Source organism: Otolemur garnettii, unplaced genomic scaffold, assembly GCF_000181295.1.
Source record: "Otolemur garnettii isolate 467f Iridium unplaced genomic scaffold, OtoGar3 scaffold00229, whole genome shotgun sequence".
Classification (NCBI taxonomy): Eukaryota; Metazoa; Chordata; class Mammalia; order Primates; family Galagidae; genus Otolemur; species Otolemur garnettii.
In genome coordinates this window covers 1,182,408-1,194,644 of record NW_003852624.1, presented here as the reverse complement: position 1 = coordinate 1,194,644, position 12,237 = coordinate 1,182,408, and the positions used below count along the sequence as shown (strand labels likewise).

At 46.9% G+C, this 12,237-nt stretch overlaps 1 protein-coding gene across 1 annotated transcript in view; it reads right to left on the bottom strand.

Moving 5' to 3' along the window:
* The window catches only part of SMYD2 (SET and MYND domain containing 2), a 50,937-nt gene extending 50,686 nt beyond the window's left edge, over window positions 1–251 (bottom strand). Inside the window, exon 1 of the mRNA XM_003802047.3 lies at window positions 24–251. Coding sequence (XP_003802095.1) covers window positions 24–196 — 173 coding nt within the window. The 5' untranslated portion in view covers window positions 197–251. The remainder of the gene's footprint in view (window positions 1–23) is intronic.
* Window positions 252–12,237: the final 11,986 nt, after the last annotated feature.

The following is a 12,237-nucleotide window of genomic DNA, read 5'->3' as shown; positions in this document are numbered from 1 at the left end:
CGCCCGGCCGCCCGCCACCCTACCTGGCGAAGCAGTAGTCGCAGTGGTTGCCCCGCTCGTTGACCGTGAGCACGTAGGCGTAGGCCGGGCAGGAGAAGAGCAAGTCCCCCACCTGGAAGGGCTGCAGGGCCCTCAGCCCCCGGCCCTTGCCTGGGCTGCAGAAGCGCTCCAGGCCGCCGTGGCCCTCTGCCCTCATGGTGGCGGCGAGGCGGGCGGAGGGGCGCCCGGCGCCGGCTGTGCCCGGAGCTGCGGCTCCCGCGAACTGTTATTGGAGACGCGTCACCCTGAGCGGCGGGGGGCGGGGAGGGAAGCCACCCGGCGGACGCGTCGGCTGCCACCCGCTCCCCGGAAGGGACGGCGCCCCGCCCGGGCCTTGCGCGCCCCCGGGGGCGGGGGACAGACCCCGCGGCCCCGCCCGGAGCGCGGGACCCTTGGCGGTCGCACCGCTGGAGCTCGGGTCCGTTTCCGGTGTGGCCGCAACAAAGAGCTGCAGCCCTCACGGCTCCTGCGAGGAGGGCGTGAGGCGTCTGCGCCTCCGTGGCGTCTCCACGGAGAGAGCAGGACGCGCCGTCCTCTCCGATGCACCGATAGTGTCGCCTAGGGGGCAGGTATCCCAGGGCCTCCCTGGGACCGTGGCCTGGCTCAAAGGATGACCCACCCTGGGCAAATGGAAGGGGGAGAAGATGTCTCTCAACCCTGTGTTCTTATGTCCTTGTCACAGACCTGTAGAAGGGGTGATCGAGGAACGCTGGAGAGAAACTGGCACATGGGGAACCAACAGAGGAAAAGTTTTGTGTGCTGAGGGTTGAAGTGTACATTCCCAAGGGTAGAGGTTTTCAAACGTTGTAGGGCTTTTAACAGGAACGTAGTTAATGACATAAGGAAATAGACAGCTCGGTCCAGCTTGCCGAGTCTGCACACTGAGGGCTCAGAGGAAGGAGATAACCTTGCCTTCAAGGAGCTTAGACTCTTGCTGTGGGCCAGTGTGATGCTGTGGCCAGAGCACTGTGCTAAAGCTGGCAGTGGTGTTAATAGGCTTGACCACTCACCACCTGTGATATTACAAAAAGTCTTTCCAGCTGTGAGTCGCATAGAGGATTTAAAGCACGTAAAGCCCAAAACAATAAGCCCTAAACAATAAGCCCTATTGCTATTGCTCGTATGAAAAAGAATATGCTTTGAGTTCCTAGGACTTGGGTAAAGACCGAAATTGACGCATGTGCAATAAAGATTTATCACTGTGACAAACAGCAGAAAACAAGTACTTCAAACTAGGATCTTAAACTGTGCTACCCTTGTAAGTTCAGGATTAGTTTAGCAAAGGGAAAGATGAATATGCCTTGGAGTGTGTCATTAGATCAGTGTAAGCTTTGGCACTCCAGTACAATTTATTACTGGCAAAATAAATAAGCATCTAGCCCTTCTTCAAAGAAAAGATATGGTGGAGACTGTTTCATTTTTGCATTTTAAGAAGCATTGCCTATGCCAGTCACTGGAATATCCTTATATTTGACACATTACAGTGTGATAATAGTTAACATTAGTTATTGAGTATTATGGATCAACCTTTCTGCTTAGTCGTTAAACACTTTATCTTGTTTAGTTCTTGCAACAGCCTAATGAGTTAAGTGTTCTGTCTCCAACTTCCAACATTAGGAGACTAGGAATCAGAAGGAATGGTTTCCAGGGTCATATAATAAATGGCAGAATTTGATTTTAAAGTCAGTGTGAATTTGAGGCCCTTGCTGCTGCAGACAGGCAGAATTCATTGAAATAAATGTAATGATGGCTCGTACAAAATGTTCTCTGGGAATCAGTGAATGAGTGGCCAAGTGAGCCTGGGGAACTGTCAAGGCAGGCACCACACTTAAGTAACATTCAAGCTGAGCCCAAAGGATGGACAAGACATTGCAAGTTGAAGATGGGAGAATTGACTGGGCAGAGAGAACTAAAAAGAGTTATAGTTGGGGTCCCCTCAGTGTATGAGTAGAATGTGGGTTCCTGGGGAGAGGACAGGAAGTCAGGCAAAAACTGTGGAGGGGCATCTTCTCTACAGGTGAGTTTTGTCGCAGAGGTCATAGGGGAGCCACTGAAAATGTTTAAGCAGAAGGGTACCACCAACGGGCCAGTGTTTTAGACTGTGTGCTGCTGGCAGCATTGCAGGTGGATGGTAGGGAACCCGACCACTAGTTAAGGGAGCATTTGCAGTTACGGACGTGAAGAAAGCTGGAATTAAGGCAGTGGCATCAGGGAAAGAAACAGATGTTAAGGGTAACTCCAGTTTCTTGTCCAGCCATACAGTTTATCTACATGGGGAGAGGAAAGGCAGGCACGTAGCAGATAGTGTTGGTTTTCTAGCTTTAGTCTGAATAGACTTGTAGGTACAAGACAGGAACCATAAATATCCTATAATTGTTTTTTTTTTAAGAAAGGCATTTTCTTGATCATTAGGAAGGCAAATCTCCATGAAGAGACAATTCCAAGAGTAGTGATAAGATCTGGTGATACAGTAGTAACAACAGCGGCCTCTTTTCCTGCCCTCACAGAGCTTGGGACAGTCTGGTGAAGAAGGCCGACATTGATCGGATTATTACCACAAACAAATGCAAACTGTCAATGGTCTCAAGTGCTAAGGCAGAGCCCAGGGGATTTGACCGAGTCTAGAAAAGCTTTTTTTTTTTTTTTTTGAGACAGGGTCTCACTTCATCACCCTTGGTTGAGCAACATGGCCTTCTAACTCACAGCAACCTTAAACTTTTGGGCTCAAGTGATCCTCTTACCTCAACCTCCTGAGTAGCTGGGATAACAGGCGCCTGACATATGACCAGCCATTGTTAGAGAGGGGGTCTTGCTCTTGCTTAAGCTGATATTGAACTCCTTAGCTCAAGCAATCCATCCCACCTCAGTCTCCCAGAGTGCTAAGGATTACTAATGTGAGCCACTGTATTGGCCAGGGACAGAGTCTTACTTTATCACCCTGGGTAGAGTGCCCTGGTGTCATCATAGCTCACAGCAACCTCAAACTCTTGGGCGCAAGTGATCCTCTTGCCTCAGCCTCCCAAGTAGCTGAAACTACACATGCCCACCACAATGCCCAGCAGTTTTTCTATTTTTTACTAGAGAACAAGGTCTTGCTGTCTTGCTCTTGCTCAGGCTGATCTCAAATTCCTGAGCTCAAGTAATCCACCCCTCTTGGCCTCCCAGAGTGCTAGGATTACAGGCCTGAGCCACCATGCCAACCCCAGAAAAGCTTTTCTGAGAGAGGAAGGTTTGACCTATATAATCTAAAGGATGACTAGAAAGTAACCAAAGGAAGAGGAGGTAGGACAGGCATTCTAAGCAGGGGGATAGCGCATATAAAAGTTCCACTGGAAGACAGAATGACTGGACCAGAGCTACAAAGACGTTCAGGATATTAAGAAGTATTAGGTACTCTTGGCCAGGCTATGGGAGTTTAATCACTCGAGCAATAGAAAGCACTGACAGGTTTATCTGCGTTAGATAAATTGACCCTGACAATTGTGTTTTATTATAGGTGAATAGTTTCATGTAAAGGGAAGAATTTTCTCAAACCTAAGAAGTTTCTGGATATACACCTACCTAGGCAGATCTTCGATACAGTTTTAGACTCCACAGTTTTTTGGGTTTTTTTTTTTTTTTAACATTCTAATTTCTGGGGTCTCTAACCAGGTATGAAGATGAAAAGACTGATATAGAAATATTGGGTAGGTAGTTAGAAATCTGGCTCTCTTGGGGAAGGAGGACAAGGGCAGGGCCCCCAGTACCCCATCTAGGTGTTGTCCACCTTAATTCTGTCTCAAGTGATTGCTCACACATGGGGAGGAGGGAACACCCGACTAATTTACCAGTCAGAATTTAGTGTGCTAGTTGGAAAAAGGATATAGAAGACACTTTAGCTCACAGGCCTAGCAACAGGTACAATAGAGTCTTGAAGGTGACCTAGGTCAGCCTTAAGGCTAATTATCATGTCATTAGCTTAAATCTACATCATGGTCCACACCCCTCAATGGACTCTCAGAGAGGCTCATGAGAGGTCCAGATATGCAATAGGACTCTGGTACCAAGGTAACCTTTGAACCAGAAGGTAGGCCAACCTAGACAGTATAAAACAGAAGCCAAGGCCATAGTCTTGGCCTCTTTGCCTATTGGCTGTGGCAATGGGCTCCATTTGCTGTTTGTGGCGAGCATATCTTGCTATGTAAACCTCTATCTTGCTCTGTATACCTATATTTCCCTTCCTCAATAAATTTTGTTTCCCGCTTGCCTTTGGGATGTTTTAACCAAGAAGACTCCAAGAACCAAGGAGGAAGACAGCTGCCTGAAACCCCGACATTTTAGGACACAGGCAGCTGCCTTGAAACCCAACATTTCAAAGTCAAGAACCAATTATAATACAGTAGACAGTTTGTTGTTTCAAGGATTAATTGTGCAAAGTAATCTACTTGTTTGTTTTTTATTTTTAAGTATAAGTAATATTTGTTCTCTTTCACTGGGAAAGATTTCCACAGCTGAGAAGAAAAAAAAAAAACCCAATAGCATAGCTACTGAGTTGTCTCTTCAGACAAGAAGTGTCTGCAAGAGACTTTTTCTTGAGGGTAGAGGTGACTGTGATTTGAGAACGCTGGAAAAGAAACAGCTTCATTTCAGAAAAATTCCTATGTTGAAGTGACGTGACTTGGGATGGAGAAATGGTCAGTGAAGGAATAGCCTTGACTTTAGGAACTTAAATTACGAAGTTTTTTTTTTTTTTAATTTGAAAACAACTGTTTCAAATAAACAGTTATGAAATGGCAACACACCAGCCGGGGCAGACCGATGACAGCACACTTCACGAAGCTCATACTTGTCACTTGGCCACTCTGCGTTCTCACATTCCGGTAGGGAAGTCCTGGAGCTGCCAGGCCCATTGGCCTTGTCCACTCCCTTTGCCCCGTAACTTTCAAGAAGAGTTTGAAAGGAGATTTTTGGTTACTCTGTCTCACTGAAACCCAGGAAAAGAGGGTTAAAAGGACAAAGGGCCCTTTTACTTAATTGCTCTAACCTAGAAATGTATCTAATACATGAGTGAAATACTCTTCCAACCACAGATTAGCACATGAAAGAAACAGCTCCAGCCTAGGAAATAAAACCTTAGCAATGAACATGAACGAAGGACCTATAGCCTATATTGCAATTCCTCCACATGTATTTTATTTATTAAGTATATGTTACGTGCTTTCACTGGGATACACCTTAGTCTCATGAGGAAGGACATAAGTCCAACATACATATAAACAGTTATGAAGTGGCTGAATAATGACACTCACAAATAGTAGGTCCTAAGCCCTGTAGCCTGTAAATGTTACCTTATATGGGTTCAAAAGGTCTCCACAGATGTGTTAAATTAAGGATCTTGCCATAGTGAGGGTATCCTGGAATATCCAGGTGGGCTCTAAGGACAGTCCTAAGTGTTCTTAGAGGCAGGAGGAGATTTGACACAGAAAAGGAGGCAGAGATTGGAGTGATTTGGTGATAAACCAAGGAATGCAGTAGCCACTGAATACTTGGAAGAAGCAAGGGACAGATTTTCCTTCCCTCACATCCTCTGGGTGGAGTGTGGCCCTGCCAACACCTTGATTTCACCCTGCTGCTTCTGCTGATGTCAGACTTCTGGGCTCCAGAACCATGATAGATAAATTTCTATTGTTTTAAGACACCAATCTGTAGTAATTTGGCACAGCAACCACCAGAAACTAGTACAAATTATAGTACAGGCTCATTGCCTGTAGCACAGTGGTTACGGTGCCAGCCACATACACCAAGCCTGGTGGATTCGAACTCTGCCCGGGCCAGCTAAACAACAATGACAACTGCAACAAAAAATAGCCAGGCGTTGTGGCAGGCGTCTCTAGTCCCAGCTACTTGGGAGGCTGAGGCAAGAGACCTGCTTAAGCCCAAGAGTTTGAAGTTGCTGTGAGCTGTGACACCATGCAACATAGTAAGATTCTATCTCAAAAAAAACAAACAAACTGTAGTACAATAAAATGTGACTAAGGGTTCAGCAAAGTGCAGTAAAAAGGCTTCGCAGATAACCTGACTTTGTACTTTACTCTTTCTAAAAGGAAGAGTAAAGATTGGCCAAAGGAAACAGGGGCTGCCAAAATTGATTTAAGACACTAATAGTACAAATTCATGGGGGGAAGAGAGAATTCAACAATCCAGGGAACTGTTTTTCTTGGATTTAACAAATATTTACATAGCTGTCATTATATGGTAGGCACATCCTTAAAACAAATTCTCACATAATCCTCCTAAAATGAGAATCTAAAAATGAGGACATTCAATCACAGAAGTGAAATAGCTTGAATCCGAGGTGACAGAGGACCGAGTAGACACCAAATGTCCCTCTGCACAGACACATAATTTAACAACCATACTGTACACACCAGCCAGTGCCCTTAGAGGCACCAAAAATCAGGTGAATTTTAATATTATATCATGAAAAGAGGCACCAGAGAGGGCAGAAGTTTTTTCTTTTTATTTTTGAGTCAAGCTGTTGCCCCGGGTAGAGTGCCATGGTGTCACAGCTCACAGCAACCTCAAACTTTTGGGCCTAAGCGGTTCTCTTGCTTCAGCCTCCAGGTAGTTGGGGCTACAGGGGCCTGCCACAATGCCCAGCTATTTTTTACAGATGAGGTTTTGCTCTGGCTCAGGCTGGTCTCAAACTCATGAACTCAGGCAATCCACCCACCTGGGCCTCCCAGAGTGCTAGGATTACAGGCATGAGCCACCAATGCCACCACCCGGCCCTTAGGGCAGAAGTTTTGCAAGTCTTATGCTACCCCCCATCCCCCCACCAACATTCCCAGTGGAGAGAATCTGTGTACCCAGTGAAGGGAGAGAGAGTGAAGTGACTGTGGGCTTTGCACTGAAACTCAGGGCCACCCTGGCACAGGGGAACACAGCACAGGGCAGGATTCTGCTGGTGCTCACAGAGGGAGCATTTGGACCAGCCTGGCCAGAGGGAAATCCTCTGCCCCAAAGTCCAACTCCCTGCTAGCCCACCACTGGCAGACAAAGGGCAGTCTGGGGGCCCGGATTAATTTTGAAGGCAGCCTGGACACAGCATGGCAGCCTGGACGCAACACGGCAGTCCTTGGGCAGTTCTCATGATTGTGCCGGCTCAGTGCCAGGGGACTTGGCATGCACATGACCCGGTGAGCCACAGCAGCTGCATCCAGGCCAGTGCTTGTATCCCCCCTCCCCCAACCACAGGCAGTGCCACCCAGGAAGAGTCCTCTTCCACTGGAGGAAAGGAAAAGAGAGAGTTTAGAGGACTCTGTTTTCTAACTTGGATACCTGCTCAGCCACAGTAAAATAAAGTACAAAGCAGACTTCCAAGGCCCCAGAGTCCAGGCCTGCTGTTTCTGGATAGCACTTCTGGACCCGTGCTGGGCCAGAAGGACACGTACTGCCCTCAAGGGAAGGACCCAGTCCTGGCAGGAAGCACCACTGCTGATGAAGAGCCCTTGGGCTTTGAATAAACATCAGAGGTAAACAGGCAATAGTCACCACTGGCTTTGGGTGAGACTGGCCTGGCTTCAGGTGTGACCCGATGCTGGGGGCCACCAGAGAGAGTCACTATGTCATTCCTCCCCTAACTCCAGTAGCCCAGCTCAGAGAGCAAGGGAAGAGAGTTAGAGACTTTGCCATGTAATCCAGGGAATTCTCTTATATCTTACCCAAGATCACCAAGGCTTTACCACCAAGAGTCTGCAAGAGACAGAGCAGCACTAGGCTTGGAGCATCCCGGTGCAGTGACTAAGATTTAGATTATAGCACTCAATTCTTTCTGAAGGTGGGGAAAGGCTTCTTGAGTATTCAAACAAGCCCATGCCGTGAAGATGAATATACATACCTAACTCTTCATGCCCAGACATCAGTGAACATCCACAACCATCAAGAACATCCAGAAAGATACGACTTCACTAAAAAACTAAGTAAGGACACCAGTCACCAACCCCAGAGTGACAGAGGTACGTGAACATTCAAGGAATTCAAAGTAACTGTTCTGAAGAATCTCAGTGACCTCCAGGACAACACCAAGAAGAAATTCAGAACCCTAACACAGAAATTTAACAAAGAGATTGAAATAACAAAGGAAAAATCAGGCAGAAATTCTAGAGCTTAAGAATTCAATTGACAAACTGAGCTGTGCTTGAGTCTCTCAGTAGCAGAACTGACAAAGCAAAAGAAACACTGGTGAGCATGAAGACAGTCTATTTGAAAATACACGGTCAGGCCGGTGCCTGTGGTGCAGTGGGTGGGGCTCCGGCCCCATATACTGAGGGTGGAGGGTTCGAACCCAGCCCTGGCGAAACTGAAAAAAAAAAAAAAAAAAAAAACACGGTCAGAAGAGAAAAAAAAGAAAAAAGAATAATAATGAAGCATGCCTAAAAAAATCCAGAGAATAGCCTCGAAAGAGCAAATCTAATAAGAGTTATTGGTCTTAAAGAGGAGGCAGAGAGAAAGATTGGTGTAGAAAGTTTAGTCAAGGAAAGAAGAAGAGAGAACTTTCTAAATCTAGAGAAAGATACAAAAGTCAGGTACAAGAATGTCACAAGACACAAGGCGGACTTGACTAACAAAGCTGCCTCAAGGCATTTAGGTCCCACTCCCAAAGGTCATAGATAAAGAAAAAGTCCTAAGGGGGGCAAGAAAAAGGACAAAATAATCTATAAATGGTTTCTGATCCATCTGGTGTCAGACTCCTCAGTGGGAACCTTGCAGGTCAGGAAACAGTGGCATGACATATTCAAGCCTTAACCCTAGAATATAGTATCCTCCAAAAACATCCTTTAAACATCAAGGGGAAATAAAGACACTCCCAGATAAATAAAAGCTGAGAGATTTCATCTTCACCAGACCTGCTCCACAAGAAATGCTTAAAGGAGCTCTTCAGCCAGGCACGCCTGTAATCCTGACACTGAAAGGCCTAGGCAGGTAGATCACCTGAGCTGAGGAGTTCAAGACCAGCCTGAGCAAGAGGGAGATCCTGTCTCTACTAAAAACAAAAAAGAAAAAGAAAAAAACTAGTCAGGCGTTGTGGCAGGTGCCTGTAGTCCCAGCTACTCGGGAGGCTGAAGTAAGAGAATCGCTTGAGCCCAAGAGTTTGAGGTTGCTATGAGCTGTGATAATGCCAAGGCACTCTACCCAGGGCAACAGACTAAGCCTCTATCTCGAAAACAAACAAACTAATAAACAAAAAGCCCTAACAACTACTAAAAAGAGCTCTTCTATCTGAAAGAAAAGGATGTTAAAGAACAATACGAAATCTTTAAGAGGTATACAACTCGCTGGGAACTGTAAAGACACAAACACAGAATACTCTATTGTAATTACAGCTTATAAACCACTTATATCTTGAGCAGGAAGACCAAAAGACAGCCCATCAAAAATAACCACAACAACTTTTTGAGAGGTAGTATTTTTTTTTCTTCTGAGGCAGTCGCACTTTGTTGCCCTCGGTAGAGTGATGTGGCAAGTCACAGCTCACAGCAACTCTTGGGCTCAAGCGATTCTCTTGCTTCAGCCTCCCGAGTAGCTGGGACTACAAGTGGCCACCACAACACCCAGCTATTTTTCAGAGACGGGGCCTCACTCTTGCATAGGCTGGTCTTGAACCTGTGAGCTCAGGTAATCCACCCACCTCAGCTTCCGGGAGTGCTAGGATTACAGGTGTGAACCACCCAACCTTTTGAGAGATAGTATAAAAAGATATAGATGGAAACAACAAAAAGTTAAAAAGCTGTGGAGTGGGGAGTGGGGTGGATGGAGATAAAGGGTAGTTTATTTATTTGTAAGCAGAGTTGTCATATGTTTGAAATTGTTGGTTTAAAGGGTTTCTTTTTGTGAGCCTCATAGTAACCTCAAATCAAAAAACTTACAACAGACACACAGAAAATAAAGAGCAAGAAATTAAAACACACTACCTGAGAAAATCACTTTTAACAAAGGAAGATTGGAAAGAAGAAGACAAGACCACAAAGCGACCAGAAATTCAGTGATGAGGTGTCAGTACTGAGTCCTTACATATCAGTGATAACATTGAATGAGAATGAGGAAAGTCTCCAGAGGACACAGAGCGGCTGAAGGTAGCACTGAAATATCAGCTGAGTGAACAGTGGGGCTGGGCTGCCGCCAGATGGACGAGTCCAGGCTCTGAACCTCTCCACCGTGCTGCCTCTGTTAGGCCAGAGCTGGGGGTGGAGGTTGATGGGCGTGATGAAGGCCATATGCCCAGGAGTTAGACTGTACTAGGAACCCGAGAAGAGTTCTGGCTGACATCAGAGTTTTACTTTAGAAAGGTCATTTTCAGGACTAAATAGAGACTATATTAGAAAGGGCTGGGAAGAGAGAGCTAAGGAGTCTGGTGCAGTAAATGGTGCCGAGGACAGATGCTGTGGCCTGTATAAGGAGAGTGGCAGTGGTGATGGGGAGGAGCAGTACCGATCTGAAGAGCTTTTAATTCACAGCACCTGGTGATTGGGGAGGAGAAGGGAAAGGAGAAGGTGGAATGTGGCCGTAGAAATAGTCTGAAGATAGCAGATGTCACCTCCAACAAATCCTTCAAGTTCGTGTTCTTCCCACTTCAGCCCTGGATGTATTCCACAAACAAGATGTTTTATTTCTTCCTTTGCCATAGCTGTTGTTTAATCTTCCTCCCTCCCTGTCTTCCTCCCTCCTTTCCTTCCTTTCAGCAGAATTTCACTCTGTGGCCTGGGTAGAATGCCCCATGGTATCATCATAGTTCACAGCAACCTCAAACTCTTGGGCTCAAAGATTCTCTTGCCTCAGCCTCCCAAGTAGCTGGGATTACAGGCCTGTGTTAACACACCCAGCTAGTTTTTCTATTTTTAGTAGAGATGAAGGTCTCGCCCTTGCTCAGGCTGGTCTCGAACTTCTGAGCTCAGGTGATCTACCCAGCTTGGCCTCCCAGAGTGCCAGGATTACAGGTGCGAGCTCCCGCAACCACCCTCTCCTATTCTTAAGCTGCTCCGCCCTTATGGCTTCACATCTGGTTTAGCGCAGTAGCCCCGGCACACTGCAGCGGGGTGATGCTTTGAGATGTTAGCCAAGGACCACGCATCCAGCTCTACCTTTTTTGACCACTTACCATTACCTCCCATTTAGTCAGGAGCATTGATTTGGAGAAGAAAGGATATTGCAAGACAGGGGTGAAAAGTCTCCTGGGCTTCACCAGCCTAGGGTTTTGGATTACAAAAGCCTGAGGACTGGCCTGGGGAGCTCAGAGCTCCAGTCTTACCAAACTCATGATGCTGCAGGAGTGAGGACTCCCTCTGCCCAGATTCTCCAGAGGCCGGGTGTGGGAGAACTGGAGGGAAAGCCAGAGAGGAGTTGTGGCACTTCCTTGAGAAGGGGCATGCACCATCGTTTCCTTCCAGACTGAACCCTTGGTGAGGGGGAAGCAGAGCTAAGCCCACCCCCAGTCAGTTTGAAGGGATTCAGAAAAGAGATAACTATGTCCCAGCCTCACATGGACCCCCAAATTCCCTGTGTAATAGAAATGGGTGTGCTGGGGAAATGAAACTGTTCACGGGAAGGAGGGTGATTTCCCACGGACCCCAGAGGAGCCCTGAAGGACACGAAGAGCCCCAGGCCATGATCTGAATGTTTGTGCCCCCCATTCATAGGCTGAAATCCTAATGTCCCTGTGCTGGTATTAAGATGTGGGTCCTTTTGGCAGTGATTAGAACATGAGGGCCAGCCTGGCTCTCATGACTGGCGTTAGAGCCCTGATAAAAAAGGCCAAGGGAACGTGTTTGCCCTTCCACACATGAAGCAGCAGCAGCAAGGTGCTATGGGTGAGGAACGAGCCTCACCAGGATGTGCCGGCACCTTGATCTTTCTTTCCCAAACTGAAATAACTGTGGCCTTTTGTTACAGTGGCTGGAATAGACTAGGACACCATCCAGGAGCACCAGTGTGGATGAGAACGGGAACAGCCCAGAGATTTAGATGGGCCGATGGCCAAGGACCAGAGATGTTCCTCCCCTCCCCCCACCAAACACTCAGTGCTTTCTCATCATGGTGCTGACCACCGGAAAGGAGGCAACTCCAGGGAACCAACTGAGATGACATTTCAGTAAAAACAAGAGCTCAGAAGGGAGACTGCCAGTTTTCTTTTCTTTCTCTCTTTCTTTTCTTTCTTTCTTT